Source organism: Lipotes vexillifer, unplaced genomic scaffold, assembly GCF_000442215.2.
Source record: "Lipotes vexillifer unplaced genomic scaffold, Lipotes_vexillifer_v1.1 scaffold22, whole genome shotgun sequence".
NCBI lineage: Eukaryota > Metazoa > Chordata > Mammalia > Artiodactyla > Lipotidae > Lipotes > Lipotes vexillifer.
This window is the reverse complement of record NW_006779050.1, coordinates 3,330,283-3,357,218: the sequence shown is the minus strand read 5'-3', so window position 1 is coordinate 3,357,218 and position 26,936 is coordinate 3,330,283. Positions and strand designations below refer to the sequence as shown.

Genomic DNA, 26,936 nt, shown 5'->3' with positions numbered 1-26,936 from the left:
ACCGAAAAAAAAAAAAAAAAAACTGCTGTGAATGAGCAGCTGTGTGTTCCTCATCCTTCTCTTTTCTTAATAGGATTTTTTGAAGCAGTAATCCTGTCCCTGTGTCACCACCGTATGGGACAGGAGGAGCAATAGCTTGCTTAACAGCTTGCCTGACACTGACTGTGAGAACTTGGTAGAGAAAACACATTTTCTCTCTCCTTTGCCCGAACACTACCGCTACCCAACACCCTCACTTTATCCTGACTCTGCTCAAATGACATCTCCCAGAGGTGAACATATCACTCCACCTAAAATCACAGCCCATCTCTTTCTATCACCTTATCCTTCCTTTACTCTATTTACACCTTTATCCTCTCTTTATAGCACATATTGTCTTGCTCCCCCAATGCAATGCAAGCTCTTTCGAGGCATGACTTTGTCTTGTTGCTGAAGTCCTAGCACCTAGAAATGGCCAGTACAGGGTAGGCTCTCAATAAATATTTGCTGGGGGGAAAAAAAAAAGACTAAATAATTAAGAGCTTCTGATTTCCAGGTATTGGAAGTTGTGTGTGCTTAGTTCTATTTTGCCGTTTATCTGTATCACATTGTAACCAGTGATAGATGATTATTCGTGTGCAAGGAAATTGGGATTACTCCTTGCAAGGTGGCATTATCTGGTATGAGACTTAACCAAAACGTACTACCGGAAAAGTACAGATATTGCTAAAAGCTGTTTGGTATGGTTCTTTCTTATTATATATATATATATATATATATATATATATATGGGGTCTCAGTTGAGGCACGCAGGATCTTTCCCTGTGGCACGCGGGCTCTAGAGCACGTGGGCTTAGTTGCCCCTCTGCATGTGGGATCTTAGTTCCCTGACCAGGGATTTTTCCACGTCCCCTGCATTGGAAGGCGGCTCTTAAAAACTGGACCACCAGGGAAGTCCTCTTGTTTGTTTTTAAGACTGAGATAGCGAAATGTCACTCCCATGGGAACTCCACCTCTTTTTTTGGAATGGGCACTGGTGGTCATAATAGCAGCAGATTACCCAGTTAGACCTTGGAATTCCTTTAGAGTCTCCTCACTCCACGATTCAACAAAGACTGATATAATTAGCTACGGCTGACTCAAGGGAGAAGCTAAAGTTCACCAGGCAGAATTTAATCCAACCCAATGCAATCTATTTAATATTTGCTGAATTTAAGCCTTGTGCCAGGCATTGTGCTGGGCGCAAGGGATACAATGACGACTGCCCTTGCCCTCCTATCGGTTAGATTAGTGTCTCGAGGGAACCTAGATTTGGTAGAGAAGCAGTTTCCCCACAGTGCATTAAGAGTTACTCTAGGGGACGCATAGGGCTCTAGAAGCACGTGCCACAGGAGTCTCAGGCACGCGAAAAATCACAAAGGCTTCCTTCCTGGGTAACTGTCAGCTAAGCTTGGATCCAAAGGGTAAGTGGAGCGTTTCCCTATGAAGAAGGAAGATGCTGATTCACTTTGCTGTACACCTGAAACTAACACAACATGGTAAATCAACTATATTCCAATAAAACTTAAAAAAAAAAAAGAAGGAAGATGAATGGACTGTTTTCTAGACCAAAGAAAATATATGGAATAAAAAAAGAGGCAGAGGGGGTATTACACACTTACTCCAGACATTTGTCCTATTTTCACCTACCACTCATCCTCCTTTCGTTCTATCTCCAGTTTTTAGCCTGTAGGTTAGCCCCTTTCTCTCTAATCATCCATTGCTCAAGCCAGGAACCTATAAACAAAGAAAATGGCTAAGGAGCAGCCACTGAAACCTGGAACCAGGCCTACATTACACTTACAAAAATTTGATTTTCTGCAGAAAAAATATTTTGACTCCTACATTTTTAGAAAGATCTGAAATGGATGACACCAAGCTGTTTGCCTAAAATAATGTCCCAAGCCTGAAATGGAATGGATATTTCCTGAGATTAAAATAGAAACTTGTTTTGCTAACAGAAAACAACTTGGAAATCAAAGAGTCATTTAAGTTGAAACCATTATTTTTCCTTTTCTTGCAGAAAATTCCTGTGTTTATACACACTAAGAGACCGAGATAATGAGGTCCCTCTGCCACAGAACTTTCCATTAAAAATTTAAAGTTGGAGAAATCTCAAAAAAACAATAAAGATGGGGGTGGAGTTTGTAACGTAACAAACTCATTCAATAAACATTTATGAGCACCTACTACATGCCAGGCACTGAACAAAGAAACTTGCCCTTGTACAGTTTGCATTCTAGCAGAAAGAAGACATGCAAAACAAGAAATAAGCAAATTATATAGGAAACTAGAAGATGAGTGCTTTGGAGAAAAGACAAATTAGAACAGGCAGGGACAGGTTGCAATTTTAAATAGGGTGGTCAAGGTTCGTCTCCTCAAAGAGGTGACATATGAGCAAAGACTGAAGTGAGAAAGGGAGCCATACCGATATCTGTTACTTCCAGGCAGAAGTAACAGTCAACAGCCCGAGGCAAGGGGCATGCCTGGAGTGTGGGAGAAAGGTACGGAAGCCATGGATTAGAGGAGAGGTATGGGAGACCAGATCACCGGCCTGGGCAGTTATTCCGGGTAGGGCTTGGGAAGAGTGGTGACTTGATTGGACCGATGTTTTAACGTGCATTTTAGGTTAATCACTGAGTGTTTTCATTTGAACACAGTCCTTTTATAATACATTTTACTCTGCAATAACAGAACAATGATGGTTCAAAATGGTTTTCTAAATGATCTCCGCAGTATCGGGCACCACAGGACTGCTAAGTAGTAACCGCCCTCCCTCTCCGGGGGACACGTGCCCCTAAAAGGGCAGCCGTTGCTCTCCTTCTAATGTGCTCAGTGTTGAGCAGGCAGAGATGGAAACAGTCTGCACGTCTGTCTCTTCAAAACTCGAAAAAGAAGCCAAGCATTTCTTTCGCTTGGTTACAAAATTTTTAAAAATCTGCCTCTGCCAACTCTGCGGGAGAAGCAAACTCCCGGAGTTTGCCTTTGCTAATTTGTCCAAGTCGTGCTGCGGTTTCACTACATGCAGACACTGCTCAGCTCCAGTCCCACAAACCTCCCTCATCTTGGACTTCGCCCTCCGGTGAAAGCTGCGGCTCGCCCCTTCGGTCATCACCTGCTCTGAAGGAACCCGCGGAGCGCGCACCTCCGCCCCGGGCCCCTTTCCTCCCCGGCTCTGCCTTTCCTGCCGAGCACCCTGCTCTCTCCAGGCCAGGCCAGGCTTGCAACTTTCCTCCCAGCCTGGCGCTCACCCCGCTTGGCTGGTCCCCAAGAGACGCAGCCTTCCCGCGGCGCCCCCGCCCCCGAGCTTCCCGCAGCCGGGCCGCGCGCCCTCACCCCTCACCCGGGGCCCCGAGAGCAGCTAGTCGGGCGCACGCGCGCCCCCCGCCCCTCCCCGCAGGCGGCGCAGCTTCCCCTGCAGCACCTCCCCTCTCGGGGAGGGAGCCGGAGGGGGCTCGGGACGCCGCGCGCAGACCTGCTCCGGCTGCGCGCCGCGCCGCCCTCCTCCGAGAGTGGCAGCAGTGGCCGCGGCGGCCGCAGGGGTTCCCGGCTGCCGCAGCTCCTCAGGGGGGCCGAGCGCGCCTCTCCTGCGAGCCCAGCACCCCGAACCTGCTCGCCGCGCGCAGCTGAGCCGTCGCGCGGGACTCGCCGCCCAACATGGATTTCCTCCTGGCGCTGGTGCTCGGGTCCTCGCTCTATCTGCAGGCGGCCGCGGAGTTCGACGGGAGGTGAGTCGGACCCCGGGGCGCCCTCTCCTGCTCGTTGCAGCGCTAATTTCACACCGCCCTGGGGTTCCCCCTCTCTGCTCTCGCTCCAGAAGTTGGGCCACCGCACAGCCTCGGCGGGAGGAGAGCCGTCGAGCCGCCCTCTCTACCAGTGGCTGCCCGAGGCCTGGAGGGCGCGCCCCCTGCGAGTCCGGGAACCCGGCCGCGGCTCCCCGGGAGAGGCTGCGCGGCGGCGCGAGCCGCCCACCCACGGCTCGGCAGAGAGGGCTGGGAGAGAGGGGAGGCTCCAGCCGGGCGTCTGGGTTCTGAGGGCGCGGGTTAGCCGCCCCAGAGGAGGTGACGCACGGGACATCCCTTGGCTGGGAAACTCTCGCTCTTGGTTTAGACAGCTCTGCAGTGGGGAAACTTCTAGGTGGTCGGGGCCAAATCCCGGCTGGGAGCTGTCAGAGTAGCTCACACAAAGGGTGGGGAGAGGAAGCGACTGGGCTTCCAGGGAGGGACCTGTTTGCCTCCCCACTTGGTTTCCTTGGCGGGGGTGGGGAACTTTGCGTGCGTGCGTGTGTCTATGTGGTGTCTGTGTGGTGTCTGTGTGTCTGTACGCACACACAGCTCCCGAGACTTGGGGCGAGCCTGACTCCTGCGTGCTCTGACAGGTTTCAACAACCCAAGGCTGTGCTCCGCTCCACTGTCGCTCAGCCTCTCCTCCCGCCTCTGCGCGCGGAGCCCTCTTCCCCATCGCCAGATCGGTTCCCGCGACTGAGCGCGCGCGCGCGCGCGCGCGCGCGCGCGTGTGTGTCTCTCAGTGTGTGTGTCGGGAGGGCGTGCTCGGTTACCCCACCTCGGCGCAACTGCAGACCAGACTCGCCCCGAAACCAGGCAGGAGCAGCCAGGAGAGTTTTTAACTTGGGTCACACCGCCCTGCAGTCGCCCTCAGGCAACGACCGGCACCCACACTCCCGCCCCAGCGCAGCCGGAAAGAACAGTCCTTTTATAATACATTTTACTCTGCAATAACAGAACAATGATGGTTCAAAATGGTTTTCTAAATGATCTCCGCAGTATCGGGCACCACAGGACTGCTAAGTAGTAACCGCCCTCCCTCTCCGGGGGACACGTGCCCCTAAAAGGGCAGCCGTTGCTCTCCTTCTAATGTGCTCAGTGTTGAGCAGGCAGAGATGGAAACAGTCTGCACGTCTGTCTCTTCAAAACTCGAAAAAGAAGCCAAGCATTTCTTTCGCTTGGTTACAAAATTTTTAAAAATCTGCCTCTGCCAACTCTGCGGGAGAAGCAAACTCCCGGAGTTTGCCTTTGCTAATTTGTCCAAGTCGTGCTGCGGTTTCACTACATGCAGACACTGCTCAGCTCCAGTCCCACAAACCTCCCTCATCTTGGACTTCGCCCTCCGGTGAAAGCTGCGGCTCGCCCCTTCGGTCATCACCTGCTCTGAAGGAACCCGCGGAGCGCGCACCTCCGCCCCGGGCCCCTTTCCTCCCCGGCTCTGCCTTTCCTGCCGAGCACCCTGCTCTCTCCAGGCCAGGCCAGGCTTGCAACTTTCCTCCCAGCCTGGCGCTCACCCCGCTTGGCTGGTCCCCAAGAGACGCAGCCTTCCCGCGGCGCCCCCGCCCCCGAGCTTCCCGCAGCCGGGCCGCGCGCCCTCACCCCTCACCCGGGGCCCCGAGAGCAGCTAGTCGGGCGCACGCGCGCCCCCCGCCCCTCCCCGCAGGCGGCGCAGCTTCCCCTGCAGCACCTCCCCTCTCGGGGAGGGAGCCGGAGGGGGCTCGGGACGCCGCGCGCAGACCTGCTCCGGCTGCGCGCCGCGCCGCCCTCCTCCGAGAGTGGCAGCAGTGGCCGCGGCGGCCGCAGGGGTTCCCGGCTGCCGCAGCTCCTCAGGGGGGCCGAGCGCGCCTCTCCTGCGAGCCCAGCACCCCGAACCTGCTCGCCGCGCGCAGCTGAGCCGTCGCGCGGGACTCGCCGCCCAACATGGATTTCCTCCTGGCGCTGGTGCTCGGGTCCTCGCTCTATCTGCAGGCGGCCGCGGAGTTCGACGGGAGGTGAGTCGGACCCCGGGGCGCCCTCTCCTGCTCGTTGCAGCGCTAATTTCACACCGCCCTGGGGTTCCCCCTCTCTGCTCTCGCTCCAGAAGTTGGGCCACCGCACAGCCTCGGCGGGAGGAGAGCCGTCGAGCCGCCCTCTCTACCAGTGGCTGCCCGAGGCCTGGAGGGCGCGCCCCCTGCGAGTCCGGGAACCCGGCCGCGGCTCCCCGGGAGAGGCTGCGCGGCGGCGCGAGCCGCCCACCCACGGCTCGGCAGAGAGGGCTGGGAGAGAGGGGAGGCTCCAGCCGGGCGTCTGGGTTCTGAGGGCGCGGGTTAGCCGCCCCAGAGGAGGTGACGCACGGGACATCCCTTGGCTGGGAAACTCTCGCTCTTGGTTTAGACAGCTCTGCAGTGGGGAAACTTCTAGGTGGTCGGGGCCAAATCCCGGCTGGGAGCTGTCAGAGTAGCTCACACAAAGGGTGGGGAGAGGAAGCGACTGGGCTTCCAGGGAGGGACCTGTTTGCCTCCCCACTTGGTTTCCTTGGCGGGGGTGGGGAACTTTGCGTGCGTGCGTGTGTCTATGTGGTGTCTGTGTGGTGTCTGTGTGTCTGTACGCACACACAGCTCCCGAGACTTGGGGCGAGCCTGACTCCTGCGTGCTCTGACAGGTTTCAACAACCCAAGGCTGTGCTCCGCTCCACTGTCGCTCAGCCTCTCCTCCCGCCTCTGCGCGCGGAGCCCTCTTCCCCATCGCCAGATCGGTTCCCGCGACTGAGCGCGCGCGCGCGCGCGCGCGCGCGCGCGTGTGTGTCTCTCAGTGTGTGTGTCGGGAGGGCGTGCTCGGTTACCCCACCTCGGCGCAACTGCAGACCAGACTCGCCCCGAAACCAGGCAGGAGCAGCCAGGAGAGTTTTTAACTTGGGTCACACCGCCCTGCAGTCGCCCTCAGGCAACGACCGGCACCCACACTCCCGCCCCAGCGCAGCCGGAAAGACTGCCGCACCTGTTTTTCCTGCAATCTCGGAACGAATCAATTCCACAATTGATTGGTTTTCTTCTACCTGGAAGGAACGGAGGAAGCCAGTGGAGCGCTGAAGAGAAGCGCAGCCGCTGGTTTACCACCTGGTTGGAGGAAATGGAAAGTTCGTGGTTATTTGTCCTTTGGGCTTGGGGGCATAAGGGGGAGATGAAAGGAAGGGGAATTGAAAAGATTAGGGAGCTAAAAAAAACGTGGGTAGCGGCCAGAGGCTGTTGTATTTTATTAAAGTAATTATTTGCCCACATTCGTGTCTGTTGTGCGTTTCTTGCACACATATTTGCAACAAGAAATACATCACATGATTATGCATAAGATTTCCATACAGCCTTAAAAAGATGTCTAAAACAGACAATTAAAATATTGATCCTCTAGGGGGAAAATGTCACTGAGGTAGGTGTGAATCTAAACAACGAACCGATTTACCAAATAAGGTGTCAAAGTGGAATCTGGTAGTAAATCTTATCCTGAAATCGAGTGCTTGCTTTAGTCCTTATTTACATTAGAGAGGACGGTAACACGAATAGTTGATGCGGGAAAGTTTCAAACCACAAGGACACTTGAGATGTTAGCTACACTTTAAACTCTCCTTGGTTTTATTTAGTCTTCTTTCTCAAGTACATTTTTTTCTGGGAACTTTTTCTGAAGAAGAGTCATACCTGGAAAAGAGTTCTGTTTCATTTGATTTTGAGAAACCTCCCTTCCTTCTCCTTCCCACATGTACCTATTATATAAGGCGGAAAAAATGTTTCTTTCTGCTTTGACATGTCTTACTTAATACTTTTCAGTTTACAGTGTATCAGTCAAAACTGACTTTCCTCTCAGGAACAGGTGTGGGCCTTTGAGGAATCTGTTTTATTTCATGCTTCAGAAACCATCCTATGAGTGGCAGCCTTGAGAATTCTTGGTTTTAGCTGGTGCTCTTTCCTTGTAAGAAAGGATCTTCCCCTCCCTTCCCCACCCCCCCTACTCTTGGGCGGTTGTATCTGCGTTTGTCTGATGTTTGAAATTAGATCATGGCAGAACTATTTCCCTGAAGGTGTGTTATTGTTTTATTTCTTCAGGCATAAAGGAGTTCATAGAAAGTTGTTGGGTGTGATTAAAAGTTCTTTCTAAAGTAATAACAAAGAGGAAATTATTTTTAATTTCGAAAGTGTCTTTATTTAATTCGAATCTTTTTGTTTGGTAGGTGGCCCAGGCAAATAGTGTCATCCATTGGCCTGTGTCGTTATGGTGGGAGGATTGACTGCTGCTGGGCCTGGGCCCGCCGGTCCTGGGGACAGTGTCAGCGTGAGTATCACCCCTGGGAATTCAGCTTCCTTTGAGGGCGGGCTGTCCACCATCCGTCATGGCTTCGCTCTGCACGTCGGAGGGCTCATTCCTGAGCAAGGCTTGGTGGTGTGGTTCTGACGGAATCTGCAGTCCCTGACCTCTTATTCTGCCACTTTCCAACCTGAGCCACCTGTAGGAAGGTGCCAGTTTTGTTATCCACAGAGAGCCACCTAGGATGCTCGTTTTAGCTTTTGTCCTCCATACCTCCAGCTCTTGTTTTCCCATCAGGCTTACTCTTCCCTTTGCTCTGGGCTCTGAGGTGGGAGTAAGATAGTGAGTCTAGACTGTATTTACACTAAATGAACTCTGAACCTTGTAGCACTTATAAATTCCTTACCATGGCTGTTGTATAAACTGGCCTATTTGTAAACCTTTTTTTTGAAGTGAGATTGTATTGACTGGCTTCTAAATGGACCACCCAGTATAATCCAATAATACCTCTGGAAAAAACCCCATCATCTTTAAGTTCCATGAGTAATCAACATCATGTAATAAGTGCCCAATCAGAACACTGATTTTTAATTTTACATGATCACAAATGGGTATTTTAATGGTAGAAGTCAGAGCCACATCCCAGAAGTTTGAGAAATTCATTCCCAGCATCTTATCTGGATCTTAAAATTTTATCCCACTCTCCCTAACAAAAGAATCCACAAACTATCAAGTAAATTTCTGGGATATCTTTGGAGCACGAGGTTGGCATGTCTGGTTAGATAGTGGGAACTGAGTTGGGTGCCATATATCCCAGCGTTTACTGCTGATGAGAAAGGGGCGTAGAGAAATAGGGAAGGATAGTTAAGTCTGGAGCTGGAAAGGGAGGAGCCTGCCTTAGAGAAGTGCTGGCAGGATGAGGAATTAGGTAAATTTCAGTTTGGAAAGCTAGGCACTCCCTCAGCTATTTCAATCTTTGAGAACTGTGCGTGATGTCTGTCCTTAACTTTGTGAAGGAGGGAGAGTGACAGTCCCAGGTTGACCTCTCTGGTTAGGGATGGAAAGGTAAAGGGGACTAAAGTTTGTCTACCTGCTCCCTGCAAGCCACTGGGCCAGACTTTTTGCACAGTTAGGTCATTGCTGCTTCTTATAAAGGCAGATGGTGGTAACTTCAGTTTTCAGTAAACAAAAGAACTACGCAAAGGTTCTGTGCCCCCACTGGTTGGTCTATTCCCATTGTTTTTAAGGGAAGATGGTCAAAAAAGAAGAATGGTACCTGGTGAAATAAAGTCTTATGCCACAGGGCCAGAGGTATTTGCACAGCTGGAGGCTACAGGTGTGGAATTTGAAGAGCAATCCGGTGTTGATAAGCAAAGGGTGAAGAGAGGATTCTTCTCTTGACCCAATACACACATCTCTCCTGAATAAAAAATAAGTAGTTTCTTTGCAGGAAGGGAGACAGTTTCCTCCTCCTTCACTGCCTAATTTTCAGGACACTCCCAAAGCAAATGTTGCAGTGCTTTGGGTGTGCACAGGCCGCCAGCCCCACCCAGGACAAGGCTGCCTGGCAGAGTGCCCTGAGCTCAGTGGAGTACACCTTCCATGAAGGCAGCCTGTCAGGGCAGTCAGCAGAAGCACGCGGAGGAGTATATTTGCACTCTGCCAGATGTGCTAAAAGAATTCCATGGAGAAAACTCGATCTCTTAGAGTTCATCAACTGCGGAATTCCCCAGAAAGAACCTCTAGGAGCTGCTTTATGTCTCTTTACCTTGGAATTAAATTTTCTCTAATATACACTGGCTTGGCAGTTCTGAATTTGAATGAGTTTAAAGACCTTTGAAAGGTCCAGTGGCTTTACAAAACTTAAACATCCAAGTGATTTCCTAGCGTTCCACTTTCTGCACAGTAGCTTTCCCAGCAGATATGGGACACTATTCTATTATTTTCTGTACCTTCGTTTTGTTTCTAAAAGACTGCACAGTGGTCAAATATAGTATTGGATAGTACTTATCTTTTCCTTCCTGTTATTGAATCCGAGGAAGCTACAACATGGCATGAGGTAATTACTGAAATGGTAATAAACGTGTAAGGTGATCCTGCACAAATCACAGTTTACCTTAGATTTGGTGGAAGTTTGAGAGGCAGCATAATGGAGGGAACGTGGACTCTGGAGCTAGATTGCCTGGGTTTAAATTAGTTCCACCTCTTATTAGCTGTGTGACCTTGAGCAGGTTATTCAATCCCTCTGTGCTTCATTTTCCTCATCACTAAAATGGATCTAAAATAGTACAATACCTCCTAGGACCACAACACGGCTTAAGTGAGTTATGATTTGTAAAGCACGTAAAACTACTGGCACAGAGTAAACACTGTTATGTGTGTTTGGTGAAATTAAAGAAATGTAAAGGACTACTGCTACTGACAGTGTTCTGGGATGGGACATACCCATGCTATCCGATTCTTTTTTCTTTAGGCATGATATATGCATTTTTGCATTTATACTGCTGAAATAAAAAAAATGGTTCCAAGGTTCTGTGTTGCAATAAAACAAAATGCCTTTAAACTAAAAAGGGCCAGATGGATCTTTACCATTAATATTACAGATGGCAGAGTTGTAAAAATGAGTTCAAAGATGGATGCTGCCTTGTCTGTGTTTTATTTTTGCAGAACCTCAGATGGTCCAAAAGTCTCTTGCCAGTTCAGAGATCCCCCTGTCTTTGTTTTGCTGTAAACAGGGAGAGGAATGTGGTCACCTCAGAGTGGGAAGGAAGAACGGGCGACAAAATGAGGCTTGTCAGGGATAAATGGAAAACTCCTGATTAGTTCTTAAAGAAAGCTTTTGTGAAATTAAAACCTTTGTCACTATATTTATTCAAGGAAAGTACCTTGCTATTCTTTAACAGTTACATCTGGTAATGGATTACCTATAAAAATTCCAAACAGCTTCTGGGAAATCTAATGTGAAAAATGTTTTTGCCTTCCTGACCCTTAGATAATCTCAGAGTTCTTTTTCCCATGAGGAGCATTCTCCCTTCCTTAGCAAAAGTGCCCTGGTTCTCGTTTTTCTGAATGATTCACTTTGGAATTTTCCTTCAAATCAGCACAGCAAAGCAAAATGAAACTCTTCCCACCTGCACGTAGAAGCTCCCAATTTATCCCTTAGAAGATGTGTAATTTGGGGGAGACCATACCCTCATCGTACTGTTTGTCAGGTCTCACACCCTAGAGCACTGACCCTTGGGTGAGTGTTTACCTCCATTTGGTTGAGCATATGTGAGACATATTGACTCAGTATTGTGTGAGTCGAGTATATGTATTTACACAAAACATGCTGCATTTCATTTTCACTTGCTGCCCCCCTTTCCATGGACTTGTTGGGAGAGGACAACGGACATGGCAGGGGGCTTGCATTGCCCAGCCTCTCTCCTGCCTCACCAAGTCCACCCACAAAGCCGTGTTCAGCCAGACTTCCCGCCCTTCCCTCTGGGACTGAGGAAGGAAGGACCAGAGCTGCTACCCAAACAGGCACAGGAGCTGTCCGTCTGCCTCCCGCCTGTGCCACCCAATATTCCCGCCCCACTGGGGAAAGCATGACCTATTCCAGACATAGGCAGGTTATGTTTTCATTGTTCTTTCAGAGATCATACCCGTACCTTCTTTCTGTCCTTTGATTCTTTGTTCTGTCTTCTTGACTTATAAACAGATCTCTACATGTTGAGAATTCAAAATTGGGTTTTCCAGTTAATTGTCTTGGGCTTTACCTTTATTGACTATTGATATGGCTTTTGATTGTAAACGGGAAATTTCTTAATATGTTTGTAACACACCGATGCTTCCATATTTACAGCACACAGCGCCTTAATCACTTAGGTTATCACAAAATACTTGTTTCTTGCTCTGTAGTTATTCTATTTAACTTCCTTAACTTTTCCATCTTGTTAATGGCACATTTCATTTTAATTATTTTAACAATTTCTCTACTCCAAGTGGAGATCTCTGTAATAAAGTTTTCTCGGGGTTTGTATATCTGATTTTAAAAAGCCATGTATTCCGTGGAAACAGTTCTTAACTAAAAGCACTAAACAATTTGGGACAGCTGAGTGGAGCCCTGACTTTTGTACCTGATTAGCTATTTAACATTTCTCAGCTGCAGTTTTCTTATTTTACAAGTGGATTTCTAAGGTGCCCTGCAGCTCTGAACCCCATCTGAGAACTTCCTTAATATTGAAAAGGGTATATAGGATCTAGATATTGCATTTCTGTATGGTTGTCTTTCTGTTTGCTTGGACATTTGGCTCTATATGGGGCTATAACAATAGTGTTTCTGTTGAAAGCACTTTGTAAAGGTATGAAGAAAAACTCAAAATACAGCTAGTTCTAGGTTTCAACAAAGCTGTTCAGTTCCTGAGTTCTTTGGCTGTCATTGAGCAATTTGTGGTTTTTGAAAGAATTTATATAAATTAGGATGGTTTTGTATCATTTTTCCATAAGACCAGGCAAAATGCAGGTGTTTTGTTATGTTTCTTTGGAGATTTTGGTGAGAAGTGAAACCTACTCCTAGAGTTTGCTTTGCTTTATTAGTTGTAAACCTCGTTTTCTCCCCCCTCCTCTCTGAAGTTAGTAAAGGCTACAACTGTACAATTGCCATGTAAAGTGAAAATTCTGGATTTTTATCAGCGCTAGATAAACTTATAGGTTAGTGCAACTTAAGGACTGAGAAACAGTAATTCATTCTGAAACTGTTTTGGAGTTGTCAAATAATTTCATTTGGATAATGTATGTTATGGCTAGTGATCGTGGACCACTAGAAAGAATGATGAACAAAGCATTGAATTATTTATCTCTGTATTTCAAATGAAATGGTTGTTAGTTTAAGCAGAGAATTTTGATTTGGTAAGTGAAACATTTAAATGTTCACTTCATATTTCATTCCTTATTCATATCTGGGTTCAGAAATCAGCCTCTTAAAAGGAAGATGATTTTTTAATTTTTGCTCCCTATGTCGGTCATTGATTTCCTGTCCCTAGTCACAAAAGTATATAGATTACACCCTTCTTTGAGTTTTTGGATTTTGAGTACTTTCTTTAAAATAGTTAAGAGTAAACAAGAAATATTGGAAGTGACTTTTTAAAAAAATTTATTTTATTTTTTATTTTTGGCTGCATTGGTTCTCTGTTGCTGTGCACAGGCTTTCTCTAGTTGCAGGGGGCGAGGGATACTCTTCATTGCAGTGAGCGAGCTTCTCCTTGTGAGGGTTTCTCTTTGTTGCGGAGTACAGGCTTTAGGCACACAGGCTTCAGTAGTTGTGGCGCACGGGCTTAGTTGCTCCGTGACATGTGGGATCTTCCCAGACCAGGGCTCAAACCCGTGTCCCCTGCATTGGCAGGCGGATTCTTAACCACTGCGCCACCAAGGAAGTCCCTGGAAGTGACTTTGAAGGCCACACATAGTGTTCCCCTACTGTTCCTAGTGAGTGCCTTTCCATTAGTAGTGAACAACCATGGCAACCTCCACTGCCCATGTATCAGCATTTTATAGATGAAGCAGGTTTTTATATCCATACAACTGTACGCGCTCCAGGAGTGACTGGGAATCTCAAGGCAGGTTGTGCTGCTCAGAGCCGTGTTGAAGATTGCCAGCAGGTCCCAGGCCAGCTTAATGGAGCTGAGCACGCTTCACCGTCTTAATGTTTATCAGCTCCCTCCTCTAATTTTGGGGTGAGAATGCAAAATCTCATGTTTTATTTTTTGAGGTAGGAATAAATGCAAAGCAGTGGACAATCTTATAACTACTTTCAGCGCTAAACCTGAATCTCCAAATCCTTACCAAGTCAGTTCTTTGATTAAGATTATCCAACCACCACTTTCCATGAAAAGGTTAAGAACAGCATGTACTTTGGGTGACTTCAAGTGGTCTTGGAATGCAGATTCCAAACTAGAATCAGCATTGAAGACGTTTGACCTTTTTCCGTAGGTAGTTTTGGAGTATGTGTCGTCTTGAAAGTTAAGGTTCACAGAAATTACCTTGTTCCTTCATTCTTTCCCCGCATTAGTCCTGATCTTTATATCATACGTTGAGAGCTATTAATTTCCTTAGATCCCCTCATAAATTAATCTGGGAAGGTCTTAACCTTTACAGACTAGAAAATTTTAGCACTTCTCAGGCTGGGAGGTCAGGTCAAATCAAGGGAAGCCCTTCAGTGGGCTTCAGCTGCTCCGTCTGCCCTCAAAAACCTGCCACAAGGAGATGCTACCTGAAAGCGGACGTGTGCATACACCTGGTCCTGAGGAGCCGCTTCCAGCCCAGAAACAGCACTTTGCTACTGGGAAACTTTTTGATAAGCTTTGGAAAATGTAGGTGTGCTTCTCCCACCCCCTTCTGTAGCAATGGTAATGGTGGTTTTCATCTGTAGAATTCATGTTATATGCATTTTCTTTTTTTTACATCTTTATTGGAGTATAATTGCTTTACAATGGTGTGTTAGTTTCTGCTTAATAACAAAGTGAATCAGTTATACATATGTTCCCATATCTCTTCCCTCTTGCATCTCCCTGCATTTTCAGTCAGTTGAATCAACTGCATGCTTTTAAAGCGAATCCAGAGATGCTGAGTGATTCCCTGCAGTTCCCTTCAGTGAGTAATGGAAGATATTCATCACAGGGGCTGCGCCTTCATCACGGGGGAGATGAAAGGGAACGAGAGAAGGGTTATAATGGTCTAATCCTCATCACTCCTCCCCTCCCCCACCGCCATAACAGATACTTTTGCCCCTTTCCCACCTATTTTGTGCAGGTTTAAAAATTTTTCCCATCAGCCTTTTTTTTTTTTTTTTTTGCGGTATGGGGGCCACTCACTGTTGTGGCCTCTCCCGTTGCAGAGCACAGGCTCCAGATGCGCAGGCTGAGCGGCCATGGCTCACGGGCCCAGTCGCTCCGTGGCATGTGGGATCCTCCTGGACCGGGGCACGAACCCGTGTCCCCTGCATCAGCAGGCGGACTCTCAACCACTGTGCCACCAGGGAAGCCCTCCCATCAGTCTTTTAAAAATATTTATTTATTTTATAAGAGAAGATGCATTCATCGCCTCAAATACCCCTCCTTAGAGCAGTAAATGTTACCAGGTTTTTGTATACCTTTCAGAAATACTTTACATACTTATGGGTAAACTCTTACATATCATATATATATATATATATATATATATATATACACACACTTATATATAGCATGCTATATACACCATTTTACCCTCTTTTTCCTAAAAATGCATCTTGAAAGACTTTCTTTATCATCAGCACATGAAGAGCCTGCTCACTTTTTTATGGATGTGTAGCATTCCACTGTATGGCTATACTATAATTTGTTAACCAGTTTCTTATTGGTGGACATTTATATTGATTCTAATCTTTTGCTAACACAATTCTAAAATAAGCAACCTTAAATATACATTGAAAAAAATATTGTTTTTCAAGATAACTTTTATATGTGGTCAGATGACATATACAGTTGTAATTTTGACCAGGTGGCCAATGGTTTCTTCCTTGGTAGTAAGCAGGTAAATGAAAGACTGGATTGCAATGCTGACTTAAGGCTCTGGCAATTCCACATCCAGAATCTGATCTGTTGCTTGATTCTAGGATGCTCTAATCCCTACTTTTTTCCCAAAAAAACCCCTCTGACAAGTCAGTGAAGGTCCCTCTGCCCCCATTTTTCATCTGTTTAATCTTGGACTAGAGGCAACTGGTTGGGAGGATGAGGTGAGGTTGTCCATTAGCCAGGATCCCCACCTGGCGTCCTGCCTGTCAGTTGTCTACTCTTTATGGATGTGAGGTCCTTTTTACTTATAAGAAAGACTCATACATTCTTTTAGGAATTGCTTAATTCGTTGACCTTTTATTATGTTTATAGTTCAGCCATAATTCTTACAGCTGTGTATATAGTGTTTGCTTTTTTACTAGACTCATTACCTGTTAGGGAGGAGTATGTAGAATTTTGATACCTGAATAAAGTTTTTTGGGACACCTGCTATGACATGAGTATTTTCAGGAAATATTAAACTATTGTACCAAAATACTTTTAAAAAGTGACTTTGAAACTGTAGGGGTGGGACTTCCCTGGCGGTCCAGTGGTTAGGACTCTGCACTTTTACTGCTGAGGACCCGGGTTCAATCCCTGGTTGGGGAACTAAGATCCCACAAGGCACGCGGTGTGGCCAAAGCGGGGCGGGGGGGGGAAGAACTGTAGGGGCATATCATTTCCATTAGTTATTCTAATCCTTATTCCAGTTATATCTTAAGTCATCTTATTTTTAAGAATTAAGAAATGCATGCATAAGTTAAAAATTAAAAGAACCAGATTGGGAGAGAGAGAAGGCAGTGAAGGTAATAAGTCTTTCTAACTTCTCTGTTTTCCTGACACCTAGTTCCAGCCTCCAGCAGGCCACCACTGCTCCCTGTTGATCTTTGCAGAGATTTCTAGGCATTTCCAAAATTTTCCTTGTTCATAAAATGATGGCATGAAGTAAAACTAGTCTACCTTCTTTTTTCATGTAATATTACATTTGGGAGGCTAGTCCTTATCAATTCATGTAAACCTGACTCATTCTTTTATTTTATTTATTTATTTTGTGGTTTGCGGGCCTCTCACTGTTGTGGCCTCTCCCGTTGCGGAGCACAGGCTTCAGACACGCAGGCTCAGCGGCCATGGCTCACGGGCCCAGCTGCTCCGCGGCATGTGGGATCCTCCCAGACCGGGGCATGAACCCATGTCCCCTGCATCGGCAGGCGGACTCTCAGCCACTGTGCCACCAGAGAAGCCCCTGACTCATTCTTTTAAATATGGGTGTATCATATCTCTTTTAAATAGGGATGTACCATAATTAATTTTAAATTAATTAAAAAATCCCCTATTTATGTACATTTAGGTGGTTTTCAATATTTTGTTTTTACAAAATATGCTGTAGTGAATGTCTTTACACATTCATCATCACTGTTATATACATACAGATATGGGAGAGATAGTCATCCTATTTTTATGTAAGTACAATTGTTGAAGAGCTCTCATTTTATTTTTATAAATTTTCTTATATAAAATACGTAACTTAAAGGCGATTAAATCATGGATAATATTACAGAGTGGAAACCTTCCATTCAGTCATTTTCTATTTTTGATTCCTTAGAAGATACCTTAAAAGACGAATAGAATGGATTTATTTCTATGTTTTTATGTCCTACCTTGTGTGGGAAAGGATGTGAAGTGGCTTCCAGGAATGAATACAGTAAAATAGGAAGATAGAATTAACAATGGCTAGAGGAAGAAAAAAGGATAGAATAAAAGATAAAATTTTGGGAGGTGAGTTAATAAGTGCAGATATGTAAGCCATAGGATTTAAATTAATGTTTCATAATTTAGCTCTTAGTTGCTGCTAGCCAAAGGAAAAAGGAAAGTTTCATTGCTTATATAATTCATGTTGTTTGTTAGGGAAAAATCAAGCCAGTTATTTGGGGAAATTATGGCTTTTCCCACATACAGTACTGAAAAAAGACTTTCATGTGGTCTTCAGAGAGTGGGGTTGAATGATGGAGTGGAAGGGGCTACAGCAATGTTTTTATCATGAAGCAAGTGGTGGTTTTGTAAAGCTGTTCCATAGAAGAGCCTCCAACCTAAGAAGAGACCCTTACTCTAGAACTGCAGTTCATAGAAAACTATTTTACAAGCAGCTTCAGAAACGTTATACATACTTAGCTTTCTGATGACTCAGCTTGATTCAGCCCAGAATATCTAGCAGTGATGGGTGAACTGTATAGTATAGGGCTTTGGGTGGACAATTCCAGGTTAGACAAAAGACAGTGTCAAGTTAGGATCTCTAACGATGTCAAGTTTGCTGTAATATTAATTAAAAGCTAGTCCATATATTTTTTCTTTTCTTTTTTTTTCAGCCCATGTATTTTAAAAATCAGTCAGCAGTTGATGGAATTGGTACCCAGAGGCATTGGGAATGGAATACAGATAGGTGTCTCCTAGGATCCAGTATTAGGAGGCTCTGCAAAGAAATCAGTGGGAGAATTTTTTGTATCAATTTTGTATGAGTTATTATTTTTGTATTCATTGAATATCAGTATAAAAAGTCATTACCATTTTGTATGTACTTACTCATTTTCATGCAAATTATAACTTGGGTAAGAGGTGAGGCACAAACATGGCTTCCAGGCATCATTTATCCTACTTATGCTGTTACTTGGCATAAGGGCCAGTGAGCCCAGGAACAACAAAATCTTTGACCAGTGCTCATTTCCCCAAAGCTCCTGATTGTTATAGGTGTGCAAAGGAGCCCAAATGACCCTTAGTTTTGTTTTGTTTTTTTTTGCTGTACACGGGCCTCTCGCTGTTGTGGCCTCTCCCGTTGAGGAGCACAGGCTCCGGACGCGCAGGCTCAGCGGCCATGGCTCACGGGCCCAGCCACTCCGTGGTGTGTGGGATCTTCCTGGACCGGGGCACGAACCCGTGTCCCCTGCATCGGCAGGCGGACTCTCAACCACTGTGCCACCAGGGAAGCCCACACCCTTAGTTTTTATTCTAGTTCATCTGGATTTCATGGAGGACTGCTTTAAATAAGCCACTGGGGCCTGAATAGACTCAAAGCAGAGTCTCATGTCACCGTCCAGACACAAACTTAACTTGTTTTCACTGAGGTATGAGGAAAGGTTAATCCTCATGCACTCCTGAAGTTCCACTGGCAGTGGAACCTGAAACTCTGGGATACATATGCCCTAGGAGAATCTCTCTCTCAAAAAAAGAAAAAAAAAAGAAAGAGAAAGGCTCAACATGATGTGTCTGGAGAGGGCCGCAATCCAGTAAGTGCCCCATCTCCTTGGGAGAAACAGAGAAAGGGACTTTGAATGCCTTTCCCCAGAGATCAGCACCAACCAAGGATCTAACCTGTCCAAGAATTGTCACCCTATATCAACCTGGAGGGGAGCCAAGGAGTTTACATTGCCAGGGCCAAGATCTTACATTTCTTTGTGAGAATAAATACATGATCAGTTCTCAAATATAATAGAATGTATCCAAGATAATTTCTCTTGAAAAAATTTCAAAGTAATATCAATCGCTGACCGTAGAAAAATACTGTAGCATAGGCCTAATGTGTTTGACAGTGCATCCCTGGGAATCTACCAGAGAAAACTGGTTTCAAAATGTACATCTAGTTACTTAAAAATCATCAGTGTGTTACAAGGTATAGAGTTCAGTTAAGTCATATCAAATATAAAGAAATTTGTGGGGCTTCCCTGGTGGCGCAGTGCTTGAGAGTCCGCCTGCCGATGCAGGAGACGCGGGTTCGTGCCCCGTTTCGGGAAGATCCCACATGCCGCGGAGCGGCTGGGCCCGTGAGCCATGGCCGCTGAGCCTGCGCGTCCGGAGCCTGTGCTCCGCAAATGGGAGAGGCCACAACAGTGAGAGGCCCGCATAACGCAAGAAAAAAAAAAAAAAGAAATTTGTGCAGTTTAAATTATATTTAGTGCATTTTAATGCACTAAAGCTTCATTCTCCAATTTCATCACATAATTACTACTAGTGCCTAGTTGAGATAATTATGGTCATAATATAAATACTAATAAAATTCCTAATAAAGCCAGCATAAAAGAGTACGTTACAGCCTAGATGTGATAATGTATTATTATGTATGGTAAAATAGTGTAGATATCCATGTGTTATTACATATTCTTTCATAGATAGTCTCAAGAATTTTAGTTTTAACTTAGCCTGATGAAACACTGTTAAGTCAACTTGTTATTCTTACGTCTGATAGAAGGAAAAAGAGATATGAATAATCAATTTGGTTTCGTAGCTTTATAATATAGTAGGTGATTTTGTAGAAGAAACAGTTTTTCTCCTAATTATATTTAATTGGAAGCCCTCATTTTCTGCCATATATTAACCAAAGGCTGGAGACAGCCTTGGTAGGTGTTAGATGCTGGGGAAAGCCAACCTGAGACTAAGAATTTGCTGTAGGTGATTTGCATGAGGATAGTCCAGAATCAAATAAATTTTAAAACTGAATACTTCATTTAGTTAGTATCTCTTTAATGGTCCTGTAGATTAATGATATAAATTCTCCAAAACTGACATTGTTTTCCTATTATAACATCATCAGATCACAAGGTTAAGGTTGCCTTTTGTAAATATATCTGACTTATTCTGAACTTTTAGGAACTATGTCATCACAGTTTAAATTTGTGCTAATGTACACAAAAGAAGAAACTATTAGACATTTCTGGATTTACGCTTACTTTGCCAAAAACAGTGTTGTTTTTCAAAAATCTCTAGCCTTGTTTTTATAGATCAGAGTTTTCAAACTCAGTTTCTATGAAAAATCCCTAAATGGTCAAAGGTGTGTGTTTAGCACAGAGACTAACTCCTTGGATGGATTTTCTGAACATAAGCTTCCTGCCACCCAAAATATTTCTCTAAAGCCTTTGTTACCTCCTATTTTATTCTAATGTTAAGATTTTTTAGGTACTTGGTAACTCTCTGCCAAATGCTTTCATGCCAACAAATAGCAAATAATAGAAAAACACAAATTGCAGATCATGCGTAAGTGTGTTTTTTTTAATGTACATGGATGTTTAGAGTTGATTTTATATTATATAACTTACTGTGGCAATAGTTTCTACTGGGTAAATTGTCCCAAGCTCATCTGATTACATAAATATTTCGTGGTGTTTCATATAGATAATGGTGGTTTCAATTTCTTTTGTCCCTTGGATTGAGTTTTTAAATCAAAACTCAATTGAGTTTTTAATGATGAATTAAAAGGTTCATTGCATCTTGGTGTCTATGTATGGCCAAAAATTAGTATTCCCCTGTATAGTTTATTTCCTAATTAAGGCAGAATTGTGTTTTTTTGAAACAGGTAAATTGGAGAAAATATAAAATTATGAAGAAATGATTTGTAGATTTGTTAAATGTTCTGTTCTCTAATCTTGTGTTGAGGTCTGATGAATGCTATAGCTTTAATGCCTATAAAGCAGTAGACTGAAAGTTGGGGTCATCCAAATTCTTACTCAAAATGCTATTCATGGGCGTGGGATCTGTTGTCCTGGATGTTGGTGTTATAAATATGCAGAGTTGGAGAGCTGTCTATGAATAGAGTTTGCCAGGCTAATATTAACTTTTTTGACAATGAGAAATATGTGAAATTTAGGGTTGGGGTATGGAGAACATCTTAGAGTTGCTTTTTTCCTAGCTAGAGATTAGGGTTAGAAGGTAGAGGTACAGTGTCAGGGAGGATCATTCCCTTTCATCTATGTACCTGGCATTTATCACCTGGAAAGAGGCGCCTGTATCATGCTTAAGAGACTGTCTGACGATATGCCAGAAGATAGGGATACCTTTGGGTAATAAGGAGGCTCAGTTCCTTTGGGTTTCTTATCCCTCATTTTCCCTAACTCTGTCCAAAGCCCAGGATGGACTCCAAATCTGTAACCTGTGTTTAGCAGGCAAGAAAAGTCATCCCCGAATAGTTCCATTTCTCTGGTTTATATTAGTCACAATTTTATAAAATCATTAGGGTGCTTATGATCTTTAACCATGCCTGCTAATCACTGAGACCCCTCAGTAGAGTGTAGTGTCACTGAGAGCCCTCAGGTGAACTGAAGCAGTGGTCTGGGACAAGTCGCAGGAGAGAGTTCTACAGTTGTGAATTCTTACCGGGTGGCTTTGCTGGCAAGATTGCATGTGTTAACCACTGTGGCTCTTTACAGTGGCTGTCGGGAAGCAGGTTATCAGAAAAAAAATGGGACAGATTTTTCTATATTATGTGCTACTAATGAATCCTATTTTAGTGCTTTTTAGTGGGGTTTATACCACAAAACAATACATGTAGGGCATTTATTTTTGGCAGCTTTCACAAAAACCGTGGTGATGGTTGCCTATGAAAATTTCCTTATGTGTCAATAGAGAATAGATTCCAGAAACTTTCTGGAAATAATCTTCTCCATGTTTAAAATTGCTTTGTTTAAAATGCAGTTTTGTATAGTTTTAAAGTGCAAATTTTAGAATATGGGGCATTGGCTAAAATTTCATGCTAAGAAGTCTTACTTAATGGCTATACATACTGATAACATAAAACTTGCTAAATCTATGTGTGTCAAGGCTGATTTCAGTTAAGTAAGAGAAATGTGACCCAACTTAAGATATTATGAACAAAAATAAACCATACAGAACTGTTGGATGCTTGGTACTAACATAACTACTTAGAAAACAATGACGTTTGCTATTCTTTATTAGCTTGTTTTACCTCTGTTTAAAATCATTTAATATTTTTTCTTGATAAATTAGATTTTTCAAAATTGGCATTTAAAGAGTATTAAAGAAACGGTATCCTTTTATATTTTCCCTTCTCATACATAACCATAGTCATAAACAGTTTTCTTTAATATGTGATCCAGAATTAACTTGCAATTTATACTTTGATTTATTTTCAGCTTTTTGCTTAGATTGTGCCTGATATATTTCATTACTTTTTTTAAAGAAATGTATCAACATCAAGATATGGTGAGTTCTTTTAAAGTTATAAACCTAACCAACACACCAAAAAACCTCTAACAAGCAAATGTAATGTGTACCTTTAAAAGTACAGAGCAATCATTCTGGATCGATAGATTATTACTTTAATTGAATCAAATTGGACTTAGAATTGTTTTCTTCTAATATTACCTAAAAGAAGGCTCCATTCACCTAATTTTAAATTACGCAAATAAATACACAAATGGAAAGTTAAAAGTCTTTCCTCTTTAAAGCATATTTTATGCTTTAAAGAGGAAAGACATTAATCCAAAAGAGAAGTCATACAATCATCTCTTCCCTTACCTCTAGGATCTCTAGGTTGGTCGAATGCTGACCATTACTAGTATTGTTTCAAGTTTCTTCCATTTACTTTCATTAAAATGGGTAATTTACGTATCTTCAAGTGAAATGGCTGAGCTTTCACACTAATTCTTGTTGCAACCAAAGCAGCCATGCAGGAAGAAAATGCTGTGGAAGGAAAGAAAAAAAAACCTTAATATTTCCTCCGCAAAGTTGGAGAGAAAAGGGAACACACAGTATGTAAGAAACAGGTAAGTAAAGATATATCAGTTTAAAAACTACCAGACTTGGTTACTAATTTATCAAAAGTTTTAATTTTTTTCAGATATTTTGTCCAACACTCATTTAAATAAAAGGATACTGTCTCTTGGAACCAAAAATTAATATTCTGAAAATGAAAAATTGGATTGGAAGGTACCGTGTCACAAAAGGTCTGAAATACTTTAATTTAGAATTTGAACTATGAAAGAATAGCACAACTTCAATTATTGGTTAATATTTTTGTTACAAAATGTTTTTTAATGACAAAATGGTGACTAAAATATTACTATTTTGAACATGTCCTAGATTTTTTTGTTTGTTTCAGAAAAGCACTGAAAGTTGCATATGTGTAAGTCTCCGGGAATGTAACAAGTTGATAAATACCCAAGTCCAGCCTCCTTACAGAGAAAAGATCTGGAATTTCTTTTTTTGGACATTTGTTTTGCAGCTTTCTACGTCTTAAGGCAGAGAATAGCCAGGATAAGGTGCCAGCTCAAAGGTTAGATGAACATATTTTTTGAAATAATTTTGGCTAATCTATGTCTTAAAAGACATACAGTACTTCTAAATAATAACTTTACAAAGTTATTAATAAAACTTAACACTAGTTGTGTTTTTGAGTTGCTTTTGGTGGGGGGAAACTATATTCCTTAGAGATGTGTTTCTTCTGTTCATAATTTTATTTCAGTTATTACATTAAACTTTTCCCTTTCAGTTTATAATTCCTTTCTCCTGTTTTATGAATCTAATAAATTGACCTCCATTCTAACCTAAAGGACAATTTATGTTTTTAATACTTAAAGAAGCAAAAAAAAAAAAAAAAAAAAAGAGGTCTACCAAATGAAATTACTAACACCATCTTATCATTAACCTGAGGGAATTATATCTCATATTCATTAATTCTCCATGGAAAGAATCAGGTAAGAAATATTTTTATTGTATAAGATATATAAGATGTTATAATAGCACCTCGTAGTATTCATGCTATTGTTTTGGTGCATAAAGTGTTTCTTGTTTTAAATATTTTTGGAAGTGAACAGTGTTACCTAACAAATCACCCTTGTGATACTTTTGTGGAAATTTTTGGTGAAATATGTGAAATTCTATTTGATGGAGTTGGGGCCAAGAAGACAATGTACTTTAAACTGGTAGATGGAAGATACTATGACATGTCAGAGAAAATTTTTTTTTTTTTTTTTTTTTTTGCGGTACGCGGGCCTCTTACTGTTGTGGCCTCTCGCGTTGCAGAGCACAGGCTCCGGACGCGCAGGCTCAGCGGCCATGGCTCACGGGTTTAGCCGCTCCATGGCATGTGGGATCTTCCCGGACCGGGGCACGAACCCGTGTCCCCTGCATCGGCAGGCGGACTCTCAACCACTGTGCCACCAGGGAAGCCCCAGAGAAAATGTTTTTAAGGGGAGATTTTAATAAAATCACTTAGGAACAAAGTTGATAGTTCTAGAAATAAAAGTTAAGAAATTTCTCTGTTCAGGGGCACTTACAAAACCAAAGCATATGTATCTTATATTTACTATCAGCTATAGTATTAACTAGCAGAGCTATGGCAGAGGTTAAGGAGGTCATAACAAACCAAGAGTATAATGTGGGCTTTGTCACCAACAGATGTGGGTTCAGGACCTGTTCCTGTGACTCACCAACTATGACATACTAGATATTTCACTTAAATCTTCTGAGCCACAATTTCCTAATCTTTAAACCTACTTGGCAAGATTGTTGCTGGCCATAAGGAGAATGCCTCGTGCAGAACAGTTCTTGATAAATGTTTGCTATTATTATTGTATGGTCAATATAAAGAATACAAATGAACTTGGAAACAGTGTTTTATTTTTACTAGGGTCCATGGTGGCATCCATGGTATAGCATGTTTTAAAGTACATTTTGTTTACCACGCCCATCGTTTGGAAACAATCCATTGGAAGTAGTAGATTTCTCAGATTATTCATTTCTAAAATAAAAACTGTCATTGGATGACCATCTGTGCTTTTGAACCATTCCTTTTCCACTTCTTTAATAACATCCATTTGCAGATGTCAGAGTGAAGTAGGGCTTTGGTTACCTGACCCGAGGAAAAGGAGCTGGAAGGGTCGAGAATTGAATTGCAGAATTACATGTAGAGTTACTTAGTCATGTATTTGACACACATTTGAGAGTTTACTAGAGGCAAGGAGCTAAGTTAGGGGCTGGCAGAGATACAGAGATTAGTAAAACATGGACTCTTGCTTGGGAGGAGCTGATTTGGTAAGATGGTTGTCTCTTATTCCTTCCAGGATTCTAAAGTAGCCAAGAGTTAAGGGTAAAGAGTTGAGGCTGTTTAGAGGAAGAATTACTTCCTGCTGGAGAGGGTCAAGGAAGATTTCACAGACTCAGTAGTGTTCAGTTGATTCATTCATTCAGTAGCTACATACTGAGGGTGATCACCTGTCTGATCCTGTGCCAGCCACTGCAGATACATTAGTAAGATGAAGCTACAGGCATTTATGTCATTCCCTGTCAATGTTGAAGGCCCACAGATGAAGACAATATTGGATGAGAGGTGTGTTTTGAGATAGGATATTGTGAGAGCATGTCTCAGTGGGCAGTAGTCCCCACCCAAGAGTGATGGACTGGCGGCCTAGCTAAATCCCGAGGGATAAGTAAGTCAAGTAAAGGGCACCCTGGCCAGACAGAAAAATGCACTGAAACTTCAGAAGCCAGAGTGAGAGGCACATTCCAGGAAATGTAAGAACCTTCATTTGGCATTGGGGTATGTGTTTGAAGGATATCTGATGAGAGATGCTGTGGGAGAGGTAGGAATGGGCTGACTCATGGAAGGCCTTTGATGTCATCTTAAATAGAGTAGGGTTTATCCCAAAGTTGCAGAGGGACATTGTACAGATTTTAAGCAGGGGAATTACATAATCAGATTTATGTTTCATAAGTTATAAGCTGGTGCCAATGGGTTGGATCTAGCATACAGGTGAATTTGATTTTGCTCACAGAGAGTGTTAACATTTTTCAAAATAGTCATCAGTGTTTCTGAGGAAAAATGGGTATCAGGCTTTGTTGATAAATCAGTAGCTCTGCATTGCTGCAAGGAATTGGTGGGCTGGAGTTGCTTAGCATTGCCCCATTTGGAGAAGCATGTACTCCTTTTTATCATAGGGCTCACTGCTTCAGGCAGATGCCCAGGCATTTGGGGTTCTGGGGCCAATTTCTGAACATTTTGCGGATTGGCAATTAAGAGATAGCCTTTTGAGGCTCGGGACTAGAGGCTGTTACAGTAAACCTGGTGAGAAATTGAGTTTTAAGCGGTATTGCTGGGACCAGAGGGAAGAATAGGGATTGAAAGATACGAAAAAGAAAGGATGGGGAGGCATGCTTTAGGACAGTGCTGGGGAGTGCAAGCTTCGTAGACAGACTTGGCTGCTACCAGACCTGTGTTTTTGAGAAACTTACCTAACCTTTCTGAGCAATAGCTTCTTTTTTGGTAAAATATAGATAAGAGCCCTACCTTATGGGGTTTTTATGAGGATCAAATGAGAAAATGCAAAACACTTAGTTCGGTAACTGGCTCCCATTGATTCACATTCAGGAAAATGGTGGCTGGTGGTGGTGAGGATGGTTGTAAGGAAGATGGACTCCAGGATGATGCCTGCATTTCTGGTGTGTGATTTGGTGAGCTAGAGAACATGGGAGAAAGTGCAGATGAAGACTTCAGTGTTGGATGTGATAT

At 43.6% G+C, this 26,936-nt stretch overlaps 1 protein-coding gene across 3 annotated transcripts in view; it reads left to right on the top strand.

Moving 5' to 3' along the window:
• Window positions 1–5,552: 5,552 nt before the first annotated feature.
• NPNT (nephronectin) overlaps window positions 5,553–26,936 on the top strand; it is a 76,296-nt gene continuing 54,912 nt past the window's right edge. For 2 of the 3 annotated variants that reach the window (XM_007452159.1, XM_007452158.1), the window contains exons 1-2: window positions 5,553–5,794; window positions 8,002–8,102. In XM_007452159.1, the coding sequence (XP_007452221.1) occupies window positions 5,724–5,794; window positions 8,002–8,102 (172 nt within the window). In that variant the 5' untranslated portion in view covers window positions 5,553–5,723. Of the gene's footprint in view, window positions 5,795–8,001; window positions 8,103–23,651; window positions 23,703–26,936 lie in introns of all 3 variants that reach the window. The other variant, XM_007452157.1, reaches the window with a different exon arrangement.